The sequence below is a fragment of the Beta vulgaris genome, chromosome 3, assembly GCF_026745355.1.
Source record: "Beta vulgaris subsp. vulgaris cultivar EL10 chromosome 3, EL10.2, whole genome shotgun sequence".
Classification (NCBI taxonomy): Eukaryota; Viridiplantae; Streptophyta; class Magnoliopsida; order Caryophyllales; family Amaranthaceae; genus Beta; species Beta vulgaris.
In genome coordinates, this window is record NC_079204.1 from 29,488,563 (window position 1) to 29,507,972 (window position 19,410).

Sequence of the window (19,410 nt, forward strand, 5' to 3'; positions counted from 1 at the left end):
ACAACTATAATGGGCTTATGACAGATTTTTTGGTGGATTTTTTGCGGGGATAAAGTGGGTATGACGTGGGTACAACGCGAGTGCGGGGGTGGGGCGGGGGTGAGTCTAGAATTTCCCCCCGCAATGGGTGGTGGGGCGGGGATGGGGATGAAATCTTCCCCCGCAATGGGTAGTGGGGCGAGGATGGGGATGAGAATTTAATGCGGATGCGGGTGTGGGGGTACCATCCTCCGCATCCGCCCCGCCCAATTGCCATCCCTAGGAAGTAGTGTGTTTTAAGTCGTGTAAACCCAACGACCGTCTATTCTACATCAGCGACGGTTTGAAGCCGTCGTTGATATCAACGTCCGCTATAGCCGTCGGTAATGTGGTTAAAAGCCATCGGTGGCGCCGTCGGTTTTAAACAGGTGTTATTTACCCCAACACTGTCTGTTTTGCTAGCCGTCGTTAATTTAGCATTTTCTTGTAGTGATTTTTGAATGAATGAATTATTACAACATAAGGAACTATTTATACTGAGTAAACATCTTCTTTATTACAAGCTAGGAAGAGAAAAAGCTGTTTAACAACCTCAACAAACTTTCTAACTAACAATGTTGAGCTTGTAATAGTTTAGCTAGGCTGATCTTTATGTAGCTCGGGCCTGATTTGTAACTTCCTGCTGACTTGGATATGATGCTGAAGGTGAGTAAACACTAACACGTTGCACTGGGCATTTACATGAGATAATTTTGAAAAATTACATAAAAATTCATTACCATTAAACTACTACTAAAAGGTTGTGAAGTAAATATTATTCACCCAAAATATTTCTTTTCTTCATAAAACCATGTCATTAAGTAGCAATGTAATTAACAATGAAACTTATATTTTTAGAGAAAAATTCTTTTATCATAGACATTGGTATGAATTATGAAAAGCTTACATATTACACTAAAGCTCATAACCATGAAAAACATATCTAACCACCAAACTAACAGAAGTTACACAATGCACAAAGAAACCAGATTCCAACCTTAGGATAACAAAAATAAAGCAAAATATTACCATTATGCCAGCATAAATAATAAACATTCCAAGGCTCCATATTTTGCACTTGAATGGTACATCTTATCATACTACCAAATACTAAAGAAACCATAAATTAACTGTTCTGGTTGCAGGTACAGACACGGTGAAAAGATGTTTCATAGGGCAAAAAAAGGATATTCTTCCTATTTATTTTGACCTTAGGATAACAAAAATAAAATAAAATACAGGATAAACAAACAATTTATGCTGCCAGTAAAACCGGTTGAAGGGCCATTCACCCTACATCAATCTCTTATTGAATTATTGACACATCTTTCCGAGTCTGGCAGCTCTTGGTTATATACACGATACATCCGCCGAAATAACTCAAACGAATGCACAAAGAACTCATGCACTTTTCAATCTTGTATTGGTTGTCAATAGGTACTTTCTAAGAGCAAGCATCATGACCCAAGTACTCTTTGTGATCTTCTCCTTTATCATCAGAAGCAAGGCAGAGCTCAGAACAGTCTTCAAAATCTGGGCATGTAGACCCTTAAAAAATCCTAGTATTCCTTCGTTTTTCCAGATGTTGCAGAATACTCTTGACATAGTTTTATGGGCTTTCTTTTGTGTTCCTGTGAGCTTTTCTTCCTCTCTTTCTGCTGCCTGAATCACAACCTTACACCTGCACAAGATTTAAAGTATCACATCATATTGATTATTAGTACTCTATATTGCCAAAAAATTTATTACTCGAACTCAGGCAGTCATATCAACATGGGTACGTAAGTGTCCTACTAGGGTATTTCGTAAACAATTCGTGATTTTAGCCTAAAATGAAGTGTCAAGGTGTATACCCATGTTAGAGTGTCGACAATACGACACAGGTACTAGAGGTTGAACTTTGAAGCTGTAGTAATTTGGGCCAAAATCATGACTCAATTGTTGTTGAATGTATATATATGTTAACCAAAAAGAAAAGTAAACCGACTACATACCAAAAAGAAAAGGAAACCGACTACATACTGACCTAATAGCTGGATATGTCAAGCAGGTGGCAATAGTCTTGGAGAGAGCTCCCAACAAAAAGGCAGTGGAAGCAGAGAGAGCTTGCGGGGAGGACTCAGAGCTTCTGGCATTAGTTTTCAGGAGCCTGTTTTTGAGCTGATCAAAAACGGTGTACTAGCAACACAAAACAAGTCAGTTACATCAGTAGTCCATCGGAAAATATGTGTGATAAAGTAAACATCTAGCACATGAAAAGCACAAGACCAGGAGATGTTATTAGATACCTGGATAGATGGATTTGCCGTCAAGAGAAGAGAGATGCCAAGGCCATCAAAGGCATCACTCCACTTACCTTCTGTAAGGGTCTTCCAGAGCCCTTTTGACTTCCCAAACTCACTAGTTTGCATCTTGGATGACGCTGTATCCAGAGGCTGTCAACTCAAAGCACAAGCAGGGCATGAGATCAGAGATCATGCTATTCTAAAACTTATCTTAATTCAAAAAACCTCAGACATCTAATATGCTGGATTGGTAAAGCATAATCAGGACACTCTCCATCCCAAGTAACTTTCAAACTTAATGTTTTAGGAGTAACCCAGAAAGAACCTCCCCTGTCATTTTTAGTTAAAGTCAACAATTGAAATATTACTTCTTCCTTTTTCTCTCTCCATCTCTTTAACCTTCACTTCTCTATCCATCCCGGCAGCTACTTATACTTTCTTTTACCCCTCACCTTGTCCATTTTCATTTCAAAAATAATTTACATTTAACAACTGTTCGTAATCTCCATGCCAAGCTCAAGTGTGAACTTTTTTGGATGGGTAAATCAAATTTTAGCAGATATTATGATAGGATCAGAATGCAGCAGAAACACCAAACAAATATAAACACCTTTAGGCATAAGCCTCTCTTGCACAAGAAAACTCAGCTGAAACCCCTACTTCTATGAAAATAAATTTCACAGAAAAGAAAAATTGAAGCGCTTCAGTTAGAATTGACGAAACTCAAGGATGTAGCAAAATATGACACATAACCGAATAAATTCACGAAGGCTTCACATGTAGGTAGACCAAGCAATGATATATTATTGACCACCCAACCTGCGTAATGAGGACAGTGCAAGCGCCTGCAGCAGCAGCGACAATCAAGTTTGCTTTTGTTCCCATCGACTTAAAATTACTTTTCTTCAGGTAAAGCCTCTTTAGAAAGCTGTACCCATAAAAATAAACAAACTGTTGTATAACAGATTGCAAATTCTTTGTTCCTAAACCCTGATACAATGATAGAACTTGACCATGACGTATAGCTTCCCATAGGACATCTGAAAGGTTCCTGCATAATATAATACAATAATAACAATTTCAGAAGGCAGTACATATAGTTGAAGGTAGTGTGGAACCGAAAAAGGATGTTGTAACTTTAATAAGAAGACAATCCAGGCCTAGCCTCAAAACAAGTTATGGCCCAATATGGTATTCTCGTAAGAAACTTTCAAGCAAACTTCAATTTATGATATCAGTTCTCTTAGACATGGAATGAAACGGACATATTACCAAGACGCTGCCAGCATCTAAAAGCAACACATAACGAACTTATATCTCAGAATGAAATGGGACTGGATCAGCTACATAAAAGGATTATATTGCAAAAACCATCAAATATAACAAATTTAGTCGAAGTCCTACAAGAGGAAATATACTTTGATGCTGGTTTAAGAGCTTGCAAAAGAAAGCATGATAACGTGACTTCAACAACTATGTAAAAGTTTAAAAAGACATTAGTCCCTTACTGCAGAAAGCCACATATGGAAAAGGGAGAAAACACATGTAGAAAAACTTATAATAAGGTTTCCTGCAAGTGACAAAACAACAAAATAATAGGTTTCTGATGGTGTCAAAATTAGATATTGGTTGTGTCATATTTGAAATTCGGCCTATCTTACAGCTGAGAGAAGAATAAACAAGTCAGATTTACTTACATTCAATGCTTAATCTTAGCTTTGAGCATTTTTTTTTTTCGTTTTCTCCATCTCTTAATCTTTGGTGTGGGAGAAGAGGGGGGTGCGGGAGAGGTTGCTGGTTTGGAGAACAAGTCTTGGAAAGGGTTAGCCTGAGGTCTGGAACTAGCTGCAGACCTTTGTAGAAGGTAAAATATCTATCTGAAGCTAATTGGAAGAAAATAAAAATGCTAGTAGTTCAGTGTCAATGTCAGGAGTGCTTTGCAATTAATACATTGGATTTTGAGGTAGATCAGTAGATTTGGGGCAGTTTAGCAAATTTGACCAGTCAATAATCTTTATCACAGTCTTGGTATATAGCAGAAAATTAGGCAATTCTAAGTATCCCAAATCGACTAATTTTCAGTGTTATACTCCTATCAGCATACTCAAGGGAAAAACGGAATTCCTAAAAATTTATGATACAAACTTCCTTCGTTTTTTTTCTACTTGCAACGTTTTTCATTTCAGGAAGTAGCATATTACTTGCAAATTGCAATATTGACATTTTTGGCAATATATTATCTTTGTCTATCTCCAAGCACATGCCGATCCTTTTTTTTTTCTCTTTCGATCCCTCTCCTCTCCTTAATTCTTATGTCATACTTCAATGTTGCAAAAAAAAAAAAAAACGGACGAAGGTTTGATAAAGCATGCGACACCTTAATCCTTATAGCTTACTTAATACTGCTATAACTACTGCTTGCTCCTGTTGCTCTTGCTACTACAACTACAGCTATCAATTCCATAACCAGTGTTACCACAACCACTAATACTGATACTATCGATAAGGATTTTTAGCCCACTCGATAAAGTATTTGGAAGCAATAATAACAAGGAACATATGCAAGAAACAACAATAAAACGAACACACAAGAACAATTTAATGCGGAAACTTGGTAACCGAGAGAAAAACCACCAATCAATGCACTACAACTTTCAGTAATGTGTATGAGTGTATGACACTGTGACTTACAATGCTTTCAATTAAGATCTCCCCTTATCTAACCTAATCATCCTAAAACATGGATCTTTCTTGATCACACAAGAGCCCCTTGACTTGAGCCCTATCCGTGTTTCACCCAAACACTCTCATCTTGGCTTTTCTACACCAAACCTTATTATTCCCATTCTATGACATATTTATAGTCAACTAGGATGAGGTTTGCTACACAAACCAAATTGTCATGCCCATGAGCTTTTTAACGCGATTACTTCTTCTCTACTCACTTTTGTATGTTTTATAGAGGTACTTATATAAACAGTTGGTGTCATTACTCATGAAGAGCAAGATGGAGTAGTGCCCCCAAAATATGAAATAATCAAAGAAAATTTGGGAGAAAAAACCTTATAATTGTAAGTTTTTGTAGGAAAAAACTTTTTTTTAAAAATTTGTCACCATAAAACCTTTAAAATAAATTTCTTTGCAAGATGAAACCTAAAATCATTAACCTGTGTTGACCCAACTTCTCAACTTACCACGTGCAGGTCATATGACCTTTATAATTACTTCTTTCTTTTTTTTCCTCACTTTCCCCTCCAGCTCTCACCCTTCTCGTCCCAAAAATGACAATAGATGCCGTTACACCCATACATCTCCTTCCAAAATAAAAACCCTTGTTCCCGCCACGCACCCTTGTTCCCGCCACGCACCCTTGTTCCTGCCACACCTGCAGCCCAATCCCGACTTCTTTCGCCTCTTTCTCACCTTCCACCGCCCTAACCAACAACAAACCCACTTCCACACCCACCCCATACTACCTCCTACTCCTCCGCCTCTCAATCCAGCTGCCACTCTCTCTAGCCTCAAAGGCTCCCTCCTTTAAAACCCTCACTCATACGACATCTTCGAACTGCTTTTCGCAACAACAATTTCCTCGCCAAGAATTTCTACACTTCGTGCTTGCATTGCTGGGCCGCTGGCACTTGCAATCTGCACGCCAAAGACGTGATCATCTTCCAAGGAAAATCCCAAAACGTTAACCACTACACCCCTCAACTTTACGGAAGAATCTATCTTCAATATGCAAATCTCACCATATTGCTATTGTTAACCTCCTTGGAACTTCAATCTCCGGCAAATATCTGAACCTTTTTACTGACTTTATCAGTGGCGCTACGCTAATTTACCTGATTTGCTACATAATAAGAAGTTAAGAACAACCCTGATTTCATTGTTCTCAATTCGTGGATTTCGAGGATACAGGTTGCACTGATTTAGCGATTGGGCTTATAATATTCATAATAAATTTGTTCATAATTATATCAAATCAAGCCGTGTTGTTGTTATGATGAATTTGATATGGAGGACAGAAGGAGGCAGTAAAGGAAAGTGACAGAAGGGTGAGGGTTGGAGGGAAAGGTAGGAAAAATGAAAGAAAGAAGGAATTGTAAAGGTCACGTCACCTGCACATGGTAAGTCAACGCCTGTAAAGTTGAGTCAACACCGAAATGAATTTGGGTTTCATCTTGCAGAGAAATTTGTTTTAAAGGTTTTATGGTGCCAGATTTTTTTAAAGGTTTTTTCTTACAAAAACTTACAATTTATATGGTTTTTTTCCTGCTAAATTTTCCTATAAATAGCATGCGTTTCAAATTTTTGTTACTAATGCCCTAAATTTGGTCGAACACTTTCCTTTCTCATACTTGCCACTTGCCAGGATATGTTGGATGTCATCCCACTAATATTTTAATATTTTTCTTCTACCCCCTTTGGCCTACCAAACTTTCCTCTCTCTTTCTCTCATTCAACAAAAAAACCCAACAACTCCAGTCACATCTAATTTTTTAACGATTATAATTATTTTATTTTTTTTGAGGGGATGATTGATAATTACTTAACAACTTGTTTTCTAAAACTAGGTGCCATTTTAACTGTTTGAACTCAACAGGGATGGAGGAAGTACAAATCAAAAAATGCAAAACCAAATATTAAAGGATATACGTCGAATCTCTTCACTGTGAATTGTCGAATTCTATCTCTTAACATATTATTACACATCTACCTCCCATAATTTTATTGTATATCTCAACTTTAGGGACTTTTTTCCACAAACTACCTATTAGATGTCCTAACTCATAAAGATTGGTAATACAAAAAACTACCTGAAACCTAAAATTTAAATAGCTTATTCACTGTTTCCTATCAAATATTTTCGGTAGTAAGCCCCATTTCATGGTTTTCCCTTTTTAACTTCATAATTGCTGCTTATGAAACCCACCTTCACAACAATTCACTCCAAAACTCAAGATCTCTAAAAAACTTGCTCCAACATAAATCTAAATTACAAAGTGTACTTGGAATTTAGTAGATTTCTGTATGTGCAAATATGTGCTTGCATCTAGTTGGGTTTCCTATATTATTATCATAATCGGGGTAGATCAAATTGGTAGGCTTTCAATTTGGGGATTTAGGATTCCAATGGAGGAAGGTTGTTGTAAAAGAAGCAATCAAGAGGCAATAATGGCTTTTCATTTGACAGTCAATGAAGGGGAAACCATGACATGGGCCACTTTGACAAAAATAATTGACCGGAAACGATAATGGGTAGTGCTACTCAACGTTTATGGATTTCAAGGTAGTTTTTTGAGAAATGTTCTAAAAGGTAGTCAACTTCAAAAGTCTTGGCATTTAATACAGTTTTCGACAAAAAATACTTGATTTTACCCCTCAATAGTCTAAACAATCTCTTACTAACTCTTTGTTTGTAAGAATCGGCACTAACGTGCCTTTCTTCTATACCCTCAACCTTATTATTGGTTTTCTATATCTTGTTGGAGAGGCTTATTAATCATTTCACAACCACCTTACTCAAACTGTCCACATTAGAGGAGAATTTGCATGCACGCCAACTGATTTCTTTAGTCTTATCCTCTTTCATTCCTTCACCATCTCCAGTCTTTCACTTTTCCACGCTCTATTAATCTTATCCAAATGGATAAGATGCTCTATGACTCCAAAACAAAGAGTTAAGCAGAAGTTACCAAAATTGAATAGAAGGAGAAATGTTACACTTATATTGAGACACACCAAAAATGGAAACATTGTACTTCCTCCGTTTTTTTTTAGATGTTACACTTTCTATTTTAGGAAGTTTTAAATTAGATGTTACACTTTTATCTTGGGTAATAATTTCTCTCTATCTCTCTCCTATCACATGTTCACATGGGACCTTTTTGTTTTTCATTCTCTCTATCTCTTTCCTCTCCAAAAATCACCTAGGAGTTCGTGATTTGAAAAGTGTAACATCTAATAAAAAAAGGAGGAAGTACATATTTTTGATATACTTATCTTGGCATACAAAGAAAAGAAAGGCTGCAATTGTTTTGAGCGGAGGTAGTATTCTGCTGCACCCTATAACAGGAAGCCTTGAAGAGAACTCTAATCTTATCCTTGATAATAATTTTATCGTACATAAAATTTTGAGCTTCATTAACCTCTATCTATTGCACCATCTTGTAATTATCCTTTTAACGTTTCTTTGGGTGCAATTTATCATAAAGATCCTTACACTTCCTCTGCCTTTTTTCTATTGCAAAGTTTCTCCAGTATGGAAGTTCAACATTAGATGCAATGTGACTAAATTTGGCTAAAACTTCTCTTTGCCATAATGCTATCACATGGGTCCCTCTTTTAATCTCTTTCTATCTCTCTGCTCTTTACATGGCTTCATTAAATTGTGTCTCAACCTATGATGTTGCAATAGCAAAGATACAGAAGAAGATACCTTCACTTTGCATTATAAACCGCTTCTTTAGCCTTTGTTCTTGCATTTTTATGCTTCAAATATTTTCTTCATTCAAATAGCTTCCATCTTTAGGTAGCATTACCAAATTTCTCTAATCGCTTCCCTCGCCTTCTCATTCCACCATAATGTGTCTCTATGTGTCCATACATCTCCCTTCCATACTCCTTGGACCTCCATTGCTACTCCACAAATACAATTAATCATGTCAGTCCAAGAAAAAACCAGGTCTACCTATAGACAAATCCTTTCAATTACTTTATAAGTGAATTGAAACCTATACATTACCCTTCGATTCATTGTTTTTCTTGAATCCTAATCGCCTTAGACTTAATTAGATGCATGCATCAAAAACCAACAATAGGAGCCACTGTGGGTGCAACCACTCCTTGTGTCCTCGTAAAACAGGAATTCTGGACTTTGCATATCTCTACCTTGAAAATGCTTTAATGAAATGTCCTGACTCTATTTATCTAATCTATTAACTCAAAAACTTAGACGCTTTCATAATAGCATCTTACTTACGACAATAAAAATGTCCCTTGAGAATGTTACAACACTACGGCTTCTTTCCAAATGATGATCTCTAAACAAAGGATACAAAATCCATTTAAGCATCCACTGCAACTGGTTTATTTACTCATCCTATAAAGGGACTTTGGAAGTTTGGAAGCAAAATAATACATCGAAACATGAAACATAAGATATACATAATTCAGCCCCTCATAAGACAATTTCATGTCTGCATGACAAGTATTAAATTTAGCCAATTGTATAAAAGTAAAAGAAAAGAGCACCTCTCAAATAAAATTGTAAAAGCAAAGAAACAAATAGATGAAATGAAAGAGGCAACACAATATGAGAATTCCATGAAAACAAAACCTACTCCTTTAGGACCTTATAGGAAAACAGTTCAGCAACTAAGAGGCAATTTCCTTTCCCATCCCATCCCAAAATAAGCTTTAGGACTGCCACAATCAATAGCAAGTCAATCTTCCCAATTTCCAGATCCTTCTCAAGTTCTCACCCATTATTGCCACATCTGCGTGATCAGAAAATCTCATTAACAATTTTTTTTGATGACTTCTACTCTATTACAGATTTTTTGTACTTGCCAAACACTAAGCCCTCCAAAGATCTTTTCTTATTCACGGTCTTGCAGAGCACATATTATATATTGTACATTACCATATATAGCTCATAACAGGAAATGCTGTCTTTTTTGAACGATAGCTCAAAACAATTATAATAGCTCAAGAAAAGATCGTAGGAGAAACTACTTGTGCAAAATCTATGTAACTGATACACATTTTGAAACATTCTGACATTGCAGTTTCATCCAGATTACAACTATCAACCTATAGCATAGTTCAGCTCATTATATCTGTGAACAATTTATTTCTTAGTCATTCAGGTCAAAGTACTACAGAAACCATTCAAATCAGGCAATATCAAATTAAAATGGCTCACTAAAACATCTACAGTTCCCATTGCGCATGGAAATAACGGTCAACCATCGCTAGAGTAAGATTGTGCACATCCAACAATTCCCTTTCCGTGCAAAGAGTAGGACTTTTGTCAGAAACATCGTGGTAATCTTGTTCAAATTGGCTAAATATCTCCATCATTTTCATTTTAGTATACTTAAGTTCCTGAAGCTTAAGACATTGTAAATCATTTTAAAAAGACAAGCAAAATCTGTTTCCGAGGATGATATGAGTTTGGTCCTTCATCATTCATCATCTTGGAGTCCAATGTTATAATGTATTTAGCAAAATAATATAATATGTCTGAAATTGTATTCACTCTGTCATCTCCAGTATATAAGAGTGAAGAAGTCCACAATTTTTTAGAAAAAGAACAAAAACTTTCAGATTATCTCAATTTGGATCCCCTTTTCAAATTTAAGGGGAAAAAGGTTTTAGAAAGAAAAGTTGTGCATTCTCATTATTCCTTTCTTTCATAGATATAATCACAACATCCTCACGTTCTTCATAAGCTTACCATTGAAACAATAAACACTAGACTCGATAGGAAAGCTGTCCCTTGCAGGCAGTAGCCTGAAATTTTGTATATATACAAAGAAGTAGCTTATAATTATCAAGTTGAGAGAAATTTTTGATCTTGGAGATTGGAGATACATATTGATGAAGATATCCCTAATAGTATGTAAATCTAGTTGACATCCACAATGCTACAACTCTGAAGCTTTGCATCTACGTCACAATGAAAATCAGCACCTGATTTCTTTTGCTCCATAAACAAGAATTTGTCACTCAAAAGACCAGTTGGAGCAAAGTTGAGAAGCAAACTAGCACCCTTGAATCATTCTCCTCCATCTCAAAATTATTCTTTATCTTTCTCTCTTCTTTGATTTTAACTTTTTTTTTCTAGACTAGGTTATGCCATCAGAAAAAAAAAGACCCATGGAGGAAAAAGTACCAAAAGAGGATTTACTCAACGACAGTCAAAGTCTTTCGTTCATTTTTGTTAAGACTCCTAACTCGATAGCATCCCAAGCACTCTTAAGTTGTCTATAACTGAGTGATTCTTTATATAAAAGTTCCCTGTACTCTTTGTTCTAGACACCTTATCTAGACAGAGTTTCTGAAAAGCAATAGAAATCAGGAAAGTACAAGGAAGCGGCAAGGAGAAGTAGGTGTTAGTGTGGTAAGTCAGCAAGATGCAGGTGGATAGATTTCATGGATTAAGAGGTACTTCCTCTGTTTCAATTCAGTTGCAACACTTGCATTTCTGAATTCCAAATCAGTTGTAACATTACTCTCTTTGAAAATGGGTTCTCTCTATCTCTTTCCTGTTTTCATGGATACTTCTTTGTTTCCCTATTTCTGTTACCTGTCCTTAAATTTGTGTCTCCCCCTCATGTTGCAACTATTATGAAACAGGGGAAGTATAAAATTGTCAACCTCTAAAATAAAATGGCAAGCAAAACATACTAGTGCTTGTTGTCAGCTTATAACTGAAAAATGAAACATTAAACATCATTGAAGGCGATGAATATCCTACAATAAACCAAAGCATACACATGAAAGTTGACAGCTTATAATCGGATAGACAGTTCATATACAATAATACATTTGGAGCAATTAAATATCTAACAATTAACATAATCTATTGTAGGCACAAGATCAAGCATCACAAATTCGAAGTTCACACCACAATCAATATAAGACATTCCAAGTCTCGGCAAGCTTAGAGCACTATTCTAAGGCTCCACTTTATCCAGCATCCCATTGTCAACTTTCCATAAAATTAAAAATCAACATCCAATCATAAGCATTCATTTTTTAGTTAATCTACCTTTTTAGCCAATAATAGGGGCTCCTCTGCATCAAGGCATGTTATACTCCCTCCGTTTTTTAATAGAGGTGAAATTTGACTTTTCACACTTGTCGAGACACAACTTTGATACACAATATCTCTAGTTTTATAAATGTATAAATTATAAGGAATACATAATTTGAAAGTGATATATCAAGACGAATCCAACAAGATCCTACATTACTATAGTTTTACTTACGTATAAATACCAATTGATGGTAAAAGAGACTTAGATGAATAGCACCCAAAGTCAAAGTGTTACGTCTAGAAAAGGGAGGGTAAAATATATAAACAAAGAAAGAAGGCCTAAACCTCCAGATTCCAAATATGCAAGAACTGGTTACTAACCAACAATAAATAATAAAAAAATCATTAAAAATTTTGAAATAATTCATGCATGATCTATAAAGCAAATTAAGATCAGAAAAAACAACTAAAAGAATTGACACCAAACAATCAATAACTATCATCTGGGATATAGTGAACAAATACATCAAACAACATCTAAAGATAAATCATGAAATCAATCAAAACCCACCAAAGATAAAAGTGAGCAGGACCCATCAAAGAGGAAAAAAAACATAGGAAATAGTAAGAGAAAAAAACCTGTATCTTTGCTGATGATGAGAACGAGCTTCAGCTTGATACTTGGTTTTACAAGTGTCTAAAGGGTACAAAACAGTGGTACTAACAAGAGCTCCAACGGCTCCTGATGTTGCCTCAGTTAATGATTCAAAATCCAAAGCCATGTCTTTTATATTCTACAACAAAATGATGAAGAATTTTAGCTATAAAGATAACCTATATTTGAAATCTATGAATGAGAAAATACCCAAATGATTGAGAAACTGGGGAGGTGGTTCTATGATTTGGGTTCTGGTGAAGAATGAATTGAATATGGTGGAGCAAACGCTGTATGCTATGGGGATGTGTGTTAGTCCATAGTGACCCACCCACCTTGTATTTCTAATTTTCTATCATTGTGGAATGTGGAGTATTATTTTGGGATTTGGAATTTCTTTCCTTTTTTTCACACTTGTGGGTCCTTGTTAATGGCCCTGACCGCCTGAGACCTTTCACCAAGCTGGCGGATGGAAATGGCCCATGGGTAGGTGGCTATGCATATGGTTCATTTCGATAACGTTAAGTAAGCTGGAAAATTGCCGTAATCTGTTTACTAAATTAAGGGGGACCTTGGACCTTTTGCTATTGGGAGTCAATTACCTACTTTAAACTCTTTTTTTGTTTTTTTTTTTTTTTTTTACGACAAGTACAGGCAGGGACAACTAATTTACTAACTTACCTGCGCGGGTAGTTATAGCTAGTTCATGGGCAGGAACTATTTCCTGTCTACTTACCTTGCGAATTCTGCAGAAATTAAACTTACTACGAATAGATGTAATGTCGTGAACTATAGTAGAGATTTCAAATGGTTGATAGATGTTCGTGGTTGCTCGTACGAGTTCTGAACTGTCTGTTGAGATTTGAATGTTTCTGAATCCTTTATTGTATGCTGTTCTTATCCCTTTAAGCATTGCTAAAGCTTCTGTTTGTAGGGGGCTCAGAGCCAACACCGTTGCGTTTCCTTCAAAAGTTTTTGTATTTCTTAATGAGGTTGACCAACCTATTCCTGCTCTTGCAAAATGCTGCTTACTTTTCTTCCAAGCACCATCGACTAAGACGATGCATTTCTCGCTTCTGTTATTATCCGTGCCAAATTCCACCTCTAGATGGGCCCTAGATTCATTATGAGTGACTGGAAACTGTTTCTTTTTTGTCTCTGCGGCTTCCCCCAAATCCTTTAGCAGAGCGTCCTTGCGTAATAGGATGGAAACCAGGTTATCATTCATATTTCTGAAAACAATGTTATTTCTATGCAACCAGATAGCCCATAAAATGGCAATGAATTTCTGTTGCTCTCTCGGACTTAATACCATCCTCCTTCCAGAAGATCCTCAGAAAGTTTTTGATCCAATCCTCAATGGGTGTTGGAGGAACGGTATTTACCTTAATTCCCAGGTTAGAGCATGCCCACACACGTGTTGATAAATCACAATCTCGAAATAGGTGACTTTCAGTTTTCCTGAATACCTGGCATAGGCAACAGTTTTCCTGCTCTGGAATATTCCTTTTAATCAGATTGGAGTTCGTAGCAAGGGCTTTATTTAGAAGTCTCCAAACAAAAAATTTCCATTTGGGGGTAGACGTCCATCGACCAGAGTTTATGCCAGAACCTCCTATTGTCTTGTGTCGTGCCCAAGTTATCGCTTAGTCTTAACTAGTATGAGTAAACATCCCTGACTCTCAAATTTCCTGACTTTGTTTCACTCCAATGATAGTGGTCATGCAGATCATCTTCCGGAAGGTGGGTTGTTAATATCCTAATCGCAGTTTTGGATGTAAATAGACTCCATATAACTGGAGGATTCCAGGCTTTATGGTTTGGTATCATTAATTCTTTGACTTTACGTACACCTCTAGCTTCCAGATTGATACCATCTTTCAATCTAACCTGATCACCTTTGAGGCATTTGTCCGCTATAATATCTGTTTGTGTTCCATCTCCAATTCTTTTCGTGAACCCTTCCCGACAATCCCAAACTGATCTACAGAGCCCACGAAACCCCCAAGAGACTCTGCCTGGAAGGGATTCCTCATAACGCTATATTTACAGGAGAGTCTATGTACTTAGCGCGCATTATTTGTGAGATCAAAAGCTGATTGGAGTTGTGGATCCTAACAGCTTGTTTAACAAGAAGAGCTTTATTGAAGAGATGGACATTCCTAATACCGAGGCCTCCTCCCCCTTTGGGAAGCTCAATAGTTTTCATACTTTTCCAATAAATAGGCTTGGTCTCTCGGGTGCCAGCCCATAAAAATCTGGCGAAAATCGAATTTAGCTTGTCTGCAGTTCCTTTCGGTATAAGGAAGACACTTAGGATGTTGAGACTTAGCATTGCTAGTATACTATTAATTAGAATGACGCGCCCTGCATGAGATAGAGCCAGATGATGCCAGCTTGAGACTATTTTCTCAACTTTTTCAATCAAAGGATTAAACTTTCTAGTACTTCTGCCGTCTATCTCAATGTTACGCCCCAAATAAGACCCCAATTCATCAGCCGAGGGGGTGCCTAGGATACTTCTCATGAAGCGCTTGAAACGTGTGGGAGTGTTGGGGCTGAACATTACATGAGACTTATTATTGTAGTTGATTACTTCTCCTGAAACACGACTAAAGAAGGATAGAACTTTTTTCACTTCTTCGCAAGTACCTGGCATAGCCTTGAAGAAAATTAACGAGTCATCAACAAAAAATAGATGTGACACTGTCGGGCAAGATCTAGCGAAACTAATTCCTTGTATCCGTTTTTCATTTACTCCATGCGTTAGCATTCTAGACAGAACATCCATTACTAAGATAAATAGATAAGAGGATAGAGGATCTCCCTGTCTAAGGCCGCATGTAAGTTTGAAGCTTTTGGTAGGCTCTCCATTGACTAGGATAGAAAAAGAAACTGTAGTAACGCATTGCATGATCCACTGCCGGCATACGGCTGGAATTCCCATCGTATTGAGTAGCCATCCAAGGAAATCCCAGTCAACCTTATCGTAAGCTTTGAACATGTCTATTTTGAGCGCTGCAAGATACTGGTTACCTTTTTTGCGTCGCTTGATTGTGTTAACTACTTCATGAGCGATAAGGCAATTGTCCGCTAGTAGTCGTCCAGGAACAAAGGCGTTTTGATAGGGGGAGACCAGGGTCTTCAAAATCGGCTTGAGCCTATTTGTGATTACCTTCGAAATTATTTTGTAGATCACGTTGCACAAGCTTATTGGCCTATACTGATTGGCTTCCTCCGGTCGTTCACATTTGGGTATAAGACAAATATTTGTACGTTCCAATCCTTAAGGATAAAACCTGTGGTGAAGAAATGAGATACCGCTTTACAAATATCATCACCTACGATGGACCAATGCTTTTGGTAGAAAAGGGCTGGAATTCCTTCTGGACCAGGCGCTTTGAGGCTCCCCATCTGAAAAACAGTTTGCTTGACTTCCTCCTTTGTGACTGGCTTTATTAGGTCCAATTGTTGTGCGTGTGTTATTTAAGGCACTAAGTGTTGTAGTGTGGTCAGTTCTTCCCAGTAGTCGGTGTCATGATGAGCCTTTTGGTATATGTTAGTAAAATGACGTAGCAGCTCATTTTGGATATCATCTTTGTTTGTTAGCCGCCCTTCTGTTGGGCTTTTGATCATGAGGATCTCATCACGGTGCTTCCTACGCTTTGCTTTTCTAAAAAACCACTTTGTATTTGTGTCTTCCCAAGCTCTCCATTTGCTTTTAGCCCTTTATTGCCAGAATTTCAATTTTACATCCAAGTCGGCCAGAGTAGTGCGTTTAACATCCTCATCTAAACATCCTACATCGTGATACGGGAGATTGGCCTGCACTTCCCCACATCGATCTAAAAAGTCCTCCCATCAAATGTTATGCACCTCCTTGTAATTCTTGCACCATTGGAATAGTTTAAATCTAATTTGGCGACTTTTCTGAGCGACTTTGAACATCGGGGAACCATTGATAGGCATTGACTAGTGTTCTGTTATGATGGATGAGATTTCATTAAAGTCGAAACACCAAGCTTCCATTTTGATGTGTGTTTTTTTCCTACTTGGGATCGGGGATGTGTCCAGTAAGATTGGGCTATGATCCGATACCAGTATAGGTAGATTCAGAAGTGATGCTTCAGGGTATCTATGCAGCCAATTCTCAGTAGGATATGCCCTATCCAATCTCTCATAAATTCTATCAGTTCCAGATTGGTTGTTGCACCAAGTGCATCTCTGTCCATAAAAATTTACTTCTGATAATCGCATCTGGCTTCTCCAGTTTGAAAAAAACTTCTTTCCTTGGTATATAATCTGAGCCTCCCATCTTTTGATCAAGGAACTCAATTTGATTGAAATCGCCCATAACGACGCTATCTAGATTGTTTTGAGCTAGACCAAACTCTATTTTCTCCCAGACTTCACTTCGCAGTTCAAGATAAGGCGATCCGTACAGCAAAATAAGGTTCCATATATATATACATTGATACTTGCTACATCCTTTATAGTACATGCAAAATAGTTAGCAGAACTACTACTAATTTCTAGGATTACATCATTACTCCAAAATAAGGCTAGGCCACCCGCATTATTTATGGAATCAACAGTGGCTACATTTGGGAATCCTAGATACATAGCTAGTTTACTACTAATATCATCAGTGGCCTTGGTTTCTGACAGAAAGAGGATTTGTGGTTGATATCTGCGGACCATCCATCTCAGGAATGGAATTGTAGGGGAGTCCGCTGTCTTTAGTCCCCTCCAATTCCAGGCTAAAATCTTCATGGAGCCTCGGGAGACTGTTTCGGCCTAGTGTCCAAGCCTTCATCTCCAAAAAAAAAAACCATGTATTTGAGTTTCTTAAATTTTATCATTATTTCCTGCCTTTTGTCCGAAATCCACTTATGAAGATCTAAAGTTACTTCATTCACAAAATTCTCAATTATGGGCTCAAATTCTTCAAATTTTCTTTTCTTTTCACAGAGCAAAGCTTGCACAATAACTCTCTTGGGTTTCGGAGGACATCCTGCCGCCCTTCTTGGCGGGCCAAGTAGGACTTGATTTTCATAAACATCTTTGACAAGGGTCAGTGGGCTAAGATTATTTAAATCCTTACCTTTTTTGGGGCTAGCATCTTCTTTCCTATTGAGAGAGGAATCCTGTACTCCTTTACCCTTGAGTTGGACCGAAACTCCCTAGCCCATTAAATCCTTGTTTTCCAGCTCTTTATCACACGACCCTTGATTAAAACCTTCCATCCTTCCAGTTTCTTTCGAAAACTCACACTGACCCTTTTTCTTGAGGTTTTTGGGACCCTCGTCAGTTCCCGAGTTGAAGTCGTCGAAACTTTGCTTTCCTAAGATTTCTTCAGCAAGGCCACTAGAGTTCAGCATTTGGCCAATCGGTTGGGTCCAAGCAGGAAAGATTTTCAGTTGTGCGAATTCCGTTGCCGGGAGACCCGCCACCGCAGAGTGAAAAGAACTGGATGAACCTGTTTGCAGTGAGGAATGGGAACCGGGTATTTGTAGTGGGGTTTGAGGGGAAAGAAGAGATGATTTCAGATGGAAAGATGCTGTGTAAATCATCCCAGTCAATTTGATTATTTATAGCAAAAGGTTCGAAAGGTGGGGTCCACCTAAGGGCGGTATTATCTTCAGAATTGAAGAAAGAAGAGAGACTTGAAGAGCCCAATAAGTTGTCCCATGAGGTACGCAATTCATCATTTTCAATTTGATTTTGAAAAAGTATTAACTATGAAATGTCATTGTACTCCTCGTTGGGGACAGAGGCTGTTAAATGAGGTGGATTACTTTGATAGTTAGGTTGCAAAGTAGGAGATAAAGGTACACAAGGTTGAGTTATTGAGTTAGATGAGTGTGGGGAAGAAGGAGTAGAATCCATAATAAATTCAGGGATATCATGTGGGTTTGAAGAAGAGGTTAAGTATTTAAAAGGAGACAAGTTGGGAGAGCTGGCATTTATGGAAATTTTTTGATGAAAGGTACTGTGAACTGAATCGGGTAAAATTGTATTATAAGTGGGGCTTGAGGTTAGAAAATGGGTTTGAAGGCATTTTAAATTAATTTGGAGATTAGAGGGGGCGGGGGGAAATGCTGGGTTGGCAGGCGTCCGCCGTCACCTGCAGCATATCTGAAGAGATATGTGTTGTATAGTATGAGCACTATAAGAGGGGGGGGGGTTGAATTATAGTGAGAGAATAAGCTATACTTTTTGGGGAATTAAAGGTAAACTTGGGGACAAACAATGGGAACACGAGAGATTTTACGAGGAAAAACTTCCTAGGCCTAGTAGGAAGAAACAACCTCGACCACAAGGGATTTTAAACAACTTTCCACTATAATAGGCCAAAACAACTCTGATTACAACCTATTACTTTTCTCTCGATTCTCAACTTAAGTCACTCAACTCAAGTTCCCAACAACTGACGTTTTCTCTCAAACTTCACTCGAAGTTCCTTTCTCTTTCTCTTTCTCTTTTTCTTGCTTTACTCAAAGCTTTCTCACACTTACAAGAGTTCACTCAAACCCTTTTTCTCAAAAATACACTTTATAAAATAATGGAAGAGTAATAAACTCGATTAAGGTAAGTATAAATTCTCTTAAAGAAAAGGCACTGACACTTTAGATAACTTAGGACAAATTAACTAAGTCAGACACAATTTTGCTCAAATGAAT

At 37.5% G+C, this 19,410-nt stretch overlaps 1 protein-coding gene across 2 annotated transcripts; it reads right to left on the bottom strand.

Moving 5' to 3' along the window:
• Window positions 1-1,020: 1,020 nt before the first annotated feature.
• LOC104883897 (peroxisomal adenine nucleotide carrier 1) lies at window positions 1,021-13,078 on the bottom strand. 2 transcript variants are annotated; one of them, XM_010668467.4, is made up of 6 exons: window positions 12,938-13,078; window positions 12,712-12,866; window positions 3,123-3,354; window positions 2,307-2,453; window positions 2,045-2,196; window positions 1,021-1,699 (listed from the first exon to the last, which is right to left on the bottom strand). In XM_010668467.4, exons 2-6 carry the CDS (start codon window positions 12,852-12,854, stop codon window positions 1,420-1,422), a joined length of 954 nt encoding a protein of 317 aa, XP_010666769.1. In that variant the 5' UTR covers window positions 12,855-12,866; window positions 12,938-13,078; the 3' UTR covers window positions 1,021-1,419. The 2 variants fall into 2 exon arrangements, with proteins under 2 accessions (XP_010666769.1, XP_048493488.1); XM_048637531.2 differs by having other exon boundaries at window positions 12,712-13,056.
• Window positions 13,079-19,410: the final 6,332 nt, after the last annotated feature.